This window comes from Pungitius pungitius, chromosome 1, assembly GCF_949316345.1.
Source record: "Pungitius pungitius chromosome 1, fPunPun2.1, whole genome shotgun sequence".
Classification (NCBI taxonomy): domain Eukaryota; kingdom Metazoa; phylum Chordata; class Actinopteri; order Perciformes; family Gasterosteidae; genus Pungitius; species Pungitius pungitius.
The window spans coordinates 3,150,876-3,162,980 of NC_084900.1; the positions used below are offsets into that span (position 1 = coordinate 3,150,876).

At 42.0% G+C, this 12,105-nt stretch overlaps 1 protein-coding gene across 2 annotated transcripts; it reads left to right on the forward strand.

The window, feature by feature from the left end:
* Window positions 1-2,473: 2,473 nt before the first annotated feature.
* LOC119221784 (cytosolic sulfotransferase 2-like) lies at window positions 2,474-5,548 on the forward strand. Of its 2 annotated transcripts, none has more exons than XM_037477856.2 (8): window positions 2,474-2,603; window positions 2,914-3,046; window positions 3,125-3,244; window positions 3,338-3,438; window positions 4,323-4,449; window positions 4,551-4,648; window positions 4,754-4,928; window positions 5,020-5,547. In XM_037477856.2, the coding sequence occupies exons 1-8, from the start codon at window positions 2,583-2,585 to the stop codon at window positions 5,130-5,132; spliced, it is 888 nt and encodes a 295-aa protein (XP_037333753.2). In that variant the 5' UTR covers window positions 2,474-2,582; the 3' UTR covers window positions 5,133-5,547. The 2 variants fall into 2 exon arrangements, with proteins under 2 accessions (XP_037333753.2, XP_037333754.2); XM_037477857.2 differs by having other exon boundaries at window positions 2,510-2,603; window positions 2,947-3,046; window positions 5,020-5,548.
* The last annotated feature ends 6,557 nt before the right edge of the window (window positions 5,549-12,105 follow it).

A 12,105-nucleotide genomic window follows, 5' to 3' on the forward strand; every position in this document is an offset into this window, starting at 1 on the left:
ACGTTCCTGCCCCATTGATGAGCGCAGGTACGTTTTGATTAGTTTGAGCTTTGAAAAGCTTCGCTCAGCAGAGGTAACTGTGACAGGGAGAGTCAGTGCAATACGAAGAGCAATCCATAGATTGGGATATGCCTCTTGAAGCCGATTGTTATGCAAAAACGTAAACGATAACATGAAAAACAAATGATAACGGTAACGGTAACAGAAACTTTGGGCGGCCCGCGGACGAGTACCGACTACGGCCCACGGCGGTCCGTGCGGACATTATGAGGCGAGTACATGTGGGCAGCCGGCCAACCGGTGACCGCTAGCAACGGTCCTCACGAGACAAAGTTCGGGGACCCCTGATTTAAAACATTGTCTTAGCTGAGAGCGACGCGCGAGCATCATCCCGCTGTCTCTTTCTTCCGCCCCCGACTCTTGATGCCTTTTCGAAGCCGTTTCAAAGCTGTCTGTCACATTTGAGATTTGAGGCATAATCGAACAAACCACTGGGGGAGGGGGGGCCGCACAGGAGGTTCCCCTTTTTCTAGACTAATTTGGTCTAGGCCTATTACTTTTGTATTGCTTTTGCATATTAACATGCTTTAGACATATTTTATTTGTTATTTGTACTAGTAGCCTACTGTGATGATTTTTCACGTCCCAGATTTTTTGGTGCCCCCCCAGGCACTTGGTGCCCTACGCGCAGCGCGTGATGTGCGTGTGCGGAGCGCCGGCGCTGGTTGCCAGGAATCTAGTTGGACTGGCCCCAGGCGGCCGCTCGGATTACAGTGAGACCCAAAAGGATGTTTTTCCTACCGGAGGAGTTTGGAGTTTGGACCACTATTTTGTTAATTCCCCAGAACTGTAATAAAATCCTTGTTTATAGTTAACCTGGTGTCCAGAAGGTCTGTTACATGGTGTTCCTGTGATAAACACATCTGTTTAAAGAGGTTAAATCAATTCAGGATGAGAACAGGATCCAAGTAACTCGTGTTGTAAAGTCTTTTAGTTAAAAAAAGTCCTGGATGTAATGAATACATGTGAGTGTGGAACAATGGGGTTAAACAAGTACATGTGGTTATAGAACTTTTCATAGTGTTTTAATATTATTTTATTATTTATTATTATATAAATAAAATGTCAGGCGGTCCAACCACATATTTATGAAATGTATTTATTTTCATCATACATTTCTGTAAATAATACTTTGGAGAGTCTCGCTAAAATGACTATTTTGTGGTTACAATAAATGCGTTCTCTTCACTGGGTCATTATTTAGATTTTATGTTTATTACAGAGATACAAATCAATGCATTCAATACAACATTTCTTCACAGCGTATTTAGTGACCAATTCTTTTAACTTGACTTTAAAATCATTACATTCACAAGCATTAACTTTTCATTTTTTACCAGGTTGCTCCGCTTAACATCGATCAGTGCTGCCTGACAATATCAGTAATCAGGAAAAAACTCTAGTTAGGTGTAAGAAAACCAAGCATTGTTTGTTAAAAAAAGAAGAAAATGTAATCAAATCCCAAAAAAACATACCCAAAACATTTCATGAATGTATTTTGTTACTTGTTGGGGGAGAATGTGTTGAGTTGCATATTGTGAGTCTCTCAGGAACTTGGTGTGTGACCTTTCGTGAGAAACTTGTGACCTGACTTAGTTCACGATGGCGTCCTGTCTTAGCAGATGGAACCCATTGATGGAACCCATTGATCGATCCTTATCATGTTCCGTTATGGGGCTTTGTGCTGAAACAACACAGGTCCCTCTTCAAAGTGTATAAAACTCTTGCTCTCCCCTTTTCTCTTAGTCAGATCTTCCTGCTGCTCTGAGGGAGAAGGAACAATCTTTCCCTTTTCAGCTGAATTGAGTCATTTGACTTTGTCTGTACTTATGGCTTGTATTGATGATTTCTGTATTCTTTATGATTTCTCTATATTCTAGTTAGTAATAAATATTTAATCACAAAGCGAGTTGAAGATACTTTTGATTTCTCACAAGGCTTCAATCCACAAATTTCCACCACTCTATTTATTCTCATTTGATAATGGGGTGTTTTTTCTATCTTGAAAAACATATTATGACTTAACAATCTCTAACCAAGGTCCACCTTCTTGCTTTTTAAAATTTTTTGGTTGCCCGCTCACAAAAAAGGGTCTTCAGCCCAGAACTATACTTCTCATTTCAATAAACAATATTTAATTGTTAAGAAATGTTTTTACTGTGTAAATTAACCATGGAGGCAGAAATGTATTTATTTCTTTTACATAAACATTCAACTTATACAGACATTTGATATTAATGATTGAGCAGAACATTTTGCTTTGTGATGAATATACTTGTCAGGGATCTCTGATGGAACATTTTAACATTGTCTTCATAAATCACTTCAAACAGGTCTCTGGTCTGTTTGTCCTGCAGTTTCGTGTTAATAACTGACTGAAGGTTACGCATGCAATGATTTGTTGGCCTCCGATTACACAGGTCCAGGTGTTACGCAACAAGGACAGAAAAGGAGTAAAAGCGTGTTTGCTTCTCTGGTAAACAGCTGTGAGCAGGAGAAGAGGAAGGTCTACAGCCGCCAGCATGTCTTCTGCTCCGGGCAAGGTCAGTGTCTCTATTGATGAAAGATTGAAACAGTTAAATAGTCAAAGAAGCAAGAAAGAGAAAAGGGGATTCAGTTATACATGACTATACATCCTCAAATAACAAAACATAGTCCGTTTGTACACTATAGAGTTCAGAAGGCTTCTACCGGTTTAAATTCATCACATTTCATGTCTTCTTACGTTTCAACTTGTATTCGTAGATTTAATGCACTATGTGAACACATGTGGCAGCATACAGACACAAAGCAGATCCCTACAAGCTTCCTGTGAAACCTGAACCTTGCATTCATTGCTTGTTTTTCCTTCAGTTACTGCCTCGACCTGAAATCTTTGATTTCCAGGGAGTCTCGATGACTCGCTTCTTCACAGACAACTGGGAGAACGTTCAGAACTTCCAGGCCAAGCCGGGTGATATTCTCGTTGCAACATACCCCAAAGCAGGTAGCCCGCGAGGCCCTTGACATACGATGCTTTGCAGATAATACGATGTGCTTATAGAGGTGTCTCTCTGTCCTTTAGGAAACACCTGGGTCTCCTACATCCTTGACCTCCTATATTTTGGTCAAACAGAGCGCCAGACTATCCCGATATTTGAAAGAGTGCCTTTATTGGAGCTCACAAGCCCAGGTTTTGGTTCAGGTATTCAAGACTCCTCACTGCAGCTGTGTCGAACTGTTGAAGAACCGTCCTGGTTCAATGCTTTGCTCTCTCCACCGTCCTCTTTTCCTGCAGGAAAAGACGCAGTGGACAAGCTCCCCACCTCTCCTCGAGTCATTAAAACTCACCTTCCTGTGCAGTTTGTGCCAAAGTCCTTTTGGGAGCAAAACTGCAGGGTCAGTAGTGTGTGTTGTTGATTTGGATTACGTCAATTTACATGAAAGATGCTGAAACAGACCAAGTAGTAGTATGAGGATATTATATATACATATATACACAGCGGGTGAGATAAGTTTGAACACGTCACCATGTTTGGAGGAGAAATGGCACTGCACATCACCCTAAAAACACCATACCAACAGTGAAGTTTGGAGGTGGGGCTGCTTTTCAGCAAATGGTACTGGCAAACTTCACATAATTGAAGGAAGGACGAATGGGCAAATTTACAGATTCTTGACAGAAATCTGCTGCCATCTACCAGGATGATGAAGATAAAACGAGGATGGACATTTCAGCAAGACAATGATCCCAAACACACATCCAAGGAAACTCAACTGGTTTCAAAGAGAGAACATACAGCTGCTAGAATGGCCCAGCCAATCACCTGACTTAAATCCCATTGAAAATCTATGGAAAGAACTGAAGATCAAGATTCATAGAAGAGGCCCACGGAACCTTCAAGATCTGAAGATTTCTGTGGAAGAAGAAAATCACGTATACGCGTATACTTTTAAAATACTTTTTCCCTGTGTCATTTCACATTATTACACATAACCTTATTTCTGAACTTCTTTGTTTTGGTTCCTGTGTATGTATTACTTGGGTTGTTACCAACATCTGGGTAAAACTTCATGTCAATAGCTCTTTTGGAAATATATTTACTGAGAACAATGGTGACGTGTTCAATACTTATTTCAATGGATGAGACATATTTTATATATCAATGAATAAAGGTCGAGGCCAAAGTGCCATTGATTCATTAAATCAAGACCAATCAGCTGGAGACACCGAGGGGGGGGGAGAAATCGTCCAATCGTTTAAATGTCTTGTTCTCTTGCAGATCATCTACGTGGCCCGCAATGCCAAAGACAACGTGGTGTCATATTTCCACTTTGATCGCATGAACAGGATGCAGCCGGAGCCCGGAGGCTGGAGCAGCTACGTCCACCGATTCATGGAGGGGAAATGTGAGTGTGAAGCACGACCAAACGACCTGTGAGCGGCACAGATTCCCACTTCTTTAAACGGCTCCTGAGGTGCTTTGGTGTTTGGTTCCCGGGGCCCTCAGTGATGTTCGGGTCCTGGTACGACCACGTGAACGGCTGGTGGAAGAAGAAGCAGACTTACCCCAATCTCCATTACGTTTTCTACGAGGATCTGGTGGAGGTGATGTAGTGACTTCTTCCCGCTGAGGCCTGCTAGTCCCACCGAGCTGATGATAATGCAACAACAACAACAACAACAAAAACAACATCATCATCGTGTTTCCAGGATACCGGGCGGGAAATAGAGAAGCTCTGCTGCTTCCTGGGTTTGTCCCGTTCGGACGAGGAGAAGAAGAGAATTATCGATAGATCGCAATTTGATAACATGAAAAAGGACGACATGGTCAACTACTCCAGCATAGCTGTGATGGATTTCAAAATCTCCCCTTTCATGAGAAAAGGTAACTAAAAATGAATAAATGTGTGTGACATGAAGAAAATGAACCCCTCACTTTGAGCTAAAACCCCGAGTGATTCTCCGTGGTTTCGCAGGGAAAGTCGGTGACTGGAGGAACCACTTCTCTGAGGCCCAGAGTCTCCAGTTCGATGAAGACTACAGGAAGAAGATGACAGACGTCACTCTTCAGTTCCGCTGCGACATCTGATGCAGGACGGCCGAGGGGCAGATGTGGAGACGACTCCTGAAGTGTGTCTCTACATGCTACTTACATCCGAATGAAGGACGAGAGCCACGTGTTGTGACCTCATAGACTCGTACACATCCCCCAGGTGGAGTCAGAAGATGACAACAAAGCGGTGGAAATTTCTCCAATCCATAAATGATAGGATAATTGTTGTGAATGAATGCATGGTTAAGAAATTCATTCTATTGTTAACTTTTTACCATCCTGTAAGGATGCAAGTCTGCGTCATCGTATTGTGTAAGTAATTAATGAATAAAATTCTAGCACTGAAAATTGTGGCAAGCTTGGCCAGATGAATGAGACAGGAGTCTTAACCTTCTTTCGCTGTTTTTCCTGTGTTTCATACACCCAAAGACCTTAGGATGTGGACCCCTCATGAGGGCGTTGAACACAGAAGTTCAACCACAGCCACACTAAGTTGGGTCATGGTGCCCACACTCTTACACGTTAAACTAACACTAACACTTGAGCACAACATAACAGAACCTAGAAAAACACGCATGAATAGGATAGGGATTTAAATGCATCCAAAGATTGTCCCATAATGCAATGCGCCAACCAGCGCAGCCTAACGCAATCTGCCACTCCGATCGCTACAATATTTATGCATTGAAATTATGTATCTGAATGTTTTACAACGTTAAAATACTGCAAAAATCCAACCGCAAATAATTCAACGTTTTATTATTCAACCACGAAAAATTAAATTGAATTCAGTTCAGTTTAATTATTTGCGGTTGAATATATGCTAAACATCCCCTTGAAGAAAAACACAAAATGGTCCAAGAATTAAATCGCAGCAGGAAGTGTTTACCAGAGGTGTGGACTCGAGTCATGAATTTGATGACTTCAGACTCGACAAAACGTACAAAGACTTGCAACTCGACTTGGACTTTAACATCGATGACTCGTGACTTGACTTTGACTCGAGCCTTTTGACTCGAGAAGACTTACTACTTCCCATGAAAACTGGGGGAAAACATTTTCACACGGCCGCGCCGCTCCGTTTATCTGCATCTGTCAAAAAAATGTGCGCCACCTGTATACAGAGAGCGCTGCCTTCACGACATCCAATCACTGCAGTCCATTTGGTTCTGATTCGACAGCATCTAAACAGGCACGACAACTAATGAAGCGCAACAACGCGCCAGTTGGAAAAATGATACCGAAGATAGTTTCGTTTGGCTATAAAAATTACGAGGTAGTCGACAAAAACGAGTTGCTATTTGCAAAACATGCGGGTCGAAGATTACAGACGGAGCTGCCACAACGTCCAACTTTGTTCGACACCTGAAGCTGCACAAATAAAGGTAAGTTTTGAACGAATGCTGAGCACCTTATCGAATGTACCGTAACTCACGAGCATTTGACCGTATCAACGAGACAGCTCGTTCATGCTTACAAAATTCGGGATTCTTGAAACCGGATTCAGACTCCGATGGAAATCCTCGCCAACATTATGTCAACGTCCGTTTTAAAGTACTATAACACAGTCACAGTCGATCCACCATTATCCTTCCCTTCGTAGTCTAGGTCTGTGAGGCAGCGCACCATCACCCAGGGTTCCCCGTCCCCACTATAATAAAAGGACTTGAAATGAATCGAAGCTTAAATGTTAAGACTTTGGACACGACTTGAGACTTGCCTCATCTTTGACTCGACTCGGGACTCGAGGAAAACGACTCGAGACTTACATGTTACTTGCGTAACAATGACTTTTCCAACCTCTGGTATTTACAAAAGCTGCAGCCAAAAGTGATGCAGCAGTGAGAGCGAGCTTTATTGAGGCTGAAGAAATCTCCCGCGCTTCAACGTGTGTTTTTCTGAGGGTGCCTTCTTGAAGCGGCGCGAGCTAAAGGTGTGTGAACACGTGACCACCAACCCGACACACACTTTTCAAAGTGAAACACTATCGCAGACAGAGTTCGAGAGCTCGCAGAGAATGTGACGTCACAGCTGGACGAAGAGGCCCGCGGTCATCTGGCTTTTTCATTGGTCGCCGATGAAAGCAAAGACAACACGACACATCGCAGCTGTCCCTCTTCATGCGAGCCGTGAGGACGGACCTCTCTCTCACCGAGGAACCCTTGGATGTGGATGCGTTACGTGGGACGACAACGAGGAACTTTTTTTGAGGCGGTCTAAGTCCGTAAGTAAAAATAAGTCACCCTGGAAAAAACGTGGTGGTGCTAACTACCGATGCTGCACCTGCAATGATTGGAGAAAAAGAAGCTTTAGTTGGACTAATAAAGGAGAAAATGGTTACCAATCATTGCATCATCCGTCAAGAAGCTCTGTGTGGAAAGGTACTGGAAAAGGATGACGTAATGGCCACGGTCACAAAAACAGTGGACTTGATACGGTTGCGTGGCCTGAATCTCCAGCTCCTTAAATAAAGTAGTATTTATAAACTTCGACATAAAGTTGTTTTTATTTTCCTCTGTCGTTGTTGCCTGTTGCTGAGGTGAAATGCATTCTGGGATATTTGGCTCTCACAAGAACAGACGAGCCTGCTCCGATGCGTGCCCGGTAAAATGGGCGGGGCGAGTCACATCCGGGTATTATGACCGTTCTCGGCCAGATGCGGACTTTAGAATTGGGACAGTACTCGGGCTGCGACTGATGACGTTTCACGAGTCCACGAGAACAAAAGTCCACACAAGAACGCATATTGAGAAAGGGCCCGAGACGCCAGAATCTCACCATGAAGTGACGTCATTTACAAGCTGCTTGTGGCTTTTATTTTGTAGGTCGGCAGAGATTTATTAAAGGAGAATAAAGTGTCTCTTCATGCACTCATCTGATCCAAATTTAAGGATGTGTGGCAATACGAGCGGCCTATAACACGCCAGGAAGAAAAAAAACTCCAGCAACGCCACTTGGGATAGGCCCAAGACCATTCTTGTTAAGGCACGCAGAGCCGTTCACCAAATCAGCGGTCAGAGACCAGAAGATAATTATAAAAAAAATAGTCGTTTAATACTCTTTTTAAAATGGCAATATGTTCTTTGATAAGGAGTTGAGGAATATAAAGAAAACAATAAACAAACAATTCAAATCAATAAACCAGCATGCATAATAAAGAAAATGCAAACAAAAAAGGAAAAAAACCCACATGCAATATGTCCAACAGTTCACGCAATATAGAGAGCCACATTTGTACCAGTTTTTCAGAAAGGTTTTTAGCCGGTATCAAGAACAGTCTCAGTGAGGGGGGAGCGCGCCGGAGAAGATTGACCCATTAATTGGTCGTGGCACCAGGATAGCCCCACGACAGCATGTCCAAGGCTGCAGCCCGGTCCAGCTATGTTGTGAAACACAGCGTTAGAACAAGACCGTAATTAATGTACAGCAAACAGGCAGACACAGCGACTTACCAAATTACAGGTGAAGCTGCCCACAGACCCCGGCGGTGGCACCCACCTTGCGCACACACTCAGACAGCGGCCCACACTATAACAATTAAGACGATTAAGATTTTTAATAACGCCCAAATGTGTCAAAAAAGGGAGGCATGCATCGTACCGAGACACCGAACGCCAGCAGTCCAGGTAAACATCCACCCACACGGGGACATCCATGACCCAGACAGGGTCGCTATATGAAAGGATGCACATTAGTGCCGCATACACGGCGACACAGGAGAATAAAAAGGCACAAAAGATGGAAACATTGCCCTTACCACACCACAGCAGAATGTTGACCTACAGGGCAGCGGCCAAAACATAAAGCGCGCCTCTCGGACACGTCTCCACAGACACCCAGCAGGAGAAGACAACAGGACGAGTCCACACACCAGAGGCTTAAGTAATATCCCACCTCTCCCAATCAATTAGAATTAGCCCCAAGTGCGCTGGTCCACACCCCTGTGTACAGGAAAGAGGGGGGGGAAAACCCTCATCCGGTCACAGATGGAAACAGTTGCAGGTACTTCAAGTACAACGGACCATGTAGTACAATGTGAGTGTACTTGTGTATTACTACCAGCAGTCAGCAAAGGTCCAACACAACACTTACACCGGTTACTCTTAAATAACCTTTAATCTCTTTTCCTTCTCTCTCCTTTCAGATGAATAAAACATCTGCATGGACAGAACCAGGGGAACAGATGACATGAAAAACCAAATCTTTGTCTCTTTGAGTAATTATTGTGTAACTTATTTGATATGAGACAGTATTTTGTTGATGAGCAGATCTTTTAAAGGCTTTACTTGTGGAAAATAGTCTTATTACATGTATACTTATTCAAATGTTGGTAATGAGTGTTTTTTTTCCTCAGTTACTTTGTTTTTTTTAAAGCTTTTGTAGAAAACTTTGACTGGAGGCTGGTTTGAAAAGCAGAAAAAAGCAGTTTGACGTCTTTGAGCTTCAGTGCGTTGGTGATATTATTCAATATGAAGTCATCTTCTTCTTTTACTTCTGATATAAAAGCTTGTTATTAAACAAAATATTTATGTTCATTTTTGTAGTTTTAAAATGTTTAACAGGTGCTGTTTGTATTTTATCTTCACCTGGATGTGTTTAATACAATTTGTAATGTTTGAACATTTTATTTATAATAAACTTGCAGCTGTAAGCAGTGTTTCTGTCAGTCATTTCTTCAATTAAATAAATATTATTAGAAGAGATTACAGTGAACGTATGTCCACATGCTGCTTGTTACGTGTAGAGATGTGTCCCTCTCTTGCTCTCACCTTTTTTGTGTGTCCTGCAGGTGAGGGGCGGAGTATTGTCTGGCCCTGCCTCCAGAGCACCCCGGTATTGGCCCACACTCCGGCCATTTTCAGCCAATCCGATATTGAGGGCAATTATAAAGCCTCTCTCTTTGTGCTCTCTCAGCTCTGACTTTTGTCCATTTTCATAGATGCAACTTTTTAAAAGCCAGAAGTTAATAGTTTCTGTCAGTTTGATGAAGCGTGATGATGTTTCTCACTTTATTTCAGCGCCGAATATTCTACTCTACTGTGGACACGCTCAAGGATTTTATACAACTTTCTTTCTTTTAAAATATTCACTCCAGACGATTTAACACCTTTGATTCACTATTTTATTATTACATACATGCCATTAAAATATGTGTATTGCTTTAAAAAATACAATGTGCAGAGTAATTATTTATTAAAATATATTGTCGATGTGAAGAAGTTTTCAAAATATCCAAATGTATATGAAAAGGCCATTTCAGAAGTGGCTGCTTGTAATAAAAATGCGTAATTCTCTACATGAACACTAGGGGGCAGAATTATGAACAACAGCTGTTCAAAGTCTGACTTCAGAATAAACTCTTCCTTCCGTTACAAAGGGGGAGATGAATTTCCTCTGAATGGAGGGAAAAATAGTTTGAAATCTTGTGTATTGATCACATCATTGTTTCTCAAAATGTGGGGCGCGACCCTCTAGTGGGTCACAGTGGTATTACAGGAGGGTCGCATGGGGAAATTGAGAATTATTTTGATCAGCATGAATGTCAAAGGTAAAGTCACTTCCTGTATTTCAGTAAGTATTAAAAGGCCCCTTTGGTATTGTTCTAATATCTAATATGATTCTAAGGGTTCTGCTGTCCAGCCAATGAAATGATCCATACACTTAAAGAGATTTCTCAAAGAGAGCTTTTACAATTGCACGTTTTTATATCAAAGCATTAAACCTAAAGATTTAAGCAATACCTTTCTCTATTCTTTAAAATAATATATTTTTAAAAAACCTACACTGCATTATTGGAACATGGAGTTTAAACTGTTAAAGAAGCTGCTGAAAGCATATGGAAGGAAAAATAAGTTTGATACATTTAAAGGTTAACAAAACTTTAAAAATACTACACAGGATTAAAGATTTAGTGAAACAATCTGCTTCATCTGCTAATAGATTAACTGTAGAAAATATTTTCTGCTATTTGAAGCACAAAGCTGCCTAAAATGAATTCTTTAACAAAGCTGTTTTTCTTGTTGGGCGGTTTCGGCCACACGGATGTCTTTATTGATCTGAAAGAACCAAAGAGAAAAAAACAATAGCGCTTATTTAAAATGAGCGTAAAGGTGTTTCATGACATTTAACGAAATTATAAATGGCTTCATTACCTCCAAATGTTCATGGTTTGACTTCAGAATAAACAGCTTCCTCTGCTGCTGCACATCTGGATTTTCCTATAAATGAAAGAGTTAATTAGGGCCTGAGCCGACTGCAAGTCGGGCGAAAGCCCTATTGAAATTGCAAGAATTATTATTAAAGCTGCAAGCAGCGATGAACGGGCCTTCGCCTATTCTCGCACGTCGGGGTGGGGCGGCGGTCGGCCGGGCTCGCGGGTCAAAAAAGACTAAAGAGACTAAACAAATCATTCTCGGGGCTGCCATTCAAACCCGAATCTGCGGCCTCGCGAACGGAATCCACCGACGCCGGGCTGTTGCCCCGCTGCAAAAGACCTGCAGAGTAATCATTACGGGTCTCGGGCACGATGACCACGATAACAAAAAGATGCATTCCTGTAAAATAAAGGTAGAGTCTGAAGCGCAAGAATCACAGCAAACGCTCGTCTCGTTCTCCAGTTTGCGTCCGTATAATTGATTCAACACACGTACAGTTTACATCCAGTGCATTTTTCTTGTCCTGTATATCTTATAGACGCAGTCTCAATCAAGGTTAATTCACACCTTGGTTTAGTCGAGGTAGAAGGACGACAGCTAACCCCACCTCTTTTGCTCCATCAAGATATGTTAACTTTTTAACCAAACCCGCTGGATGACGAAGTGGCTGTCTTCCTGAAGAGAGCTTTGCTGAATGAAATAATTAATAATACATTGACTAAGATACACTCTTCCTCCAGGGCTTAATATATCGGTAAGTTCAGTTTGAATCAGTTAAGCCATGTAGAAACTTTGCATTGACCCAAGTCATTAAAATTAAAAAAGTTCCAAGCCATCCAGGCCTATATGTCGTC

What these genes read in the sequence shown, in the direction of transcription:
- LOC119221784 (XM_037477856.2), top strand. Translation starts at nt 2,583, where the DNA reads ATGTCTTCTGCTCCGGGCAAG. An exon ending in TGTCTTCTGCTCCGGGCAAG is followed by an intron (nt 2,604 to 2,913) that starts GTCAGTGTCTCT and finishes TTTTTCCTTCAG; the next exon opens with TTACTGCCTCGACCTGAAAT. An exon ending in TGCAACATACCCCAAAGCAG is followed by an intron (nt 3,047 to 3,124) that starts GTAGCCCGCGAG and finishes TCTGTCCTTTAG; the next exon opens with GAAACACCTGGGTCTCCTAC.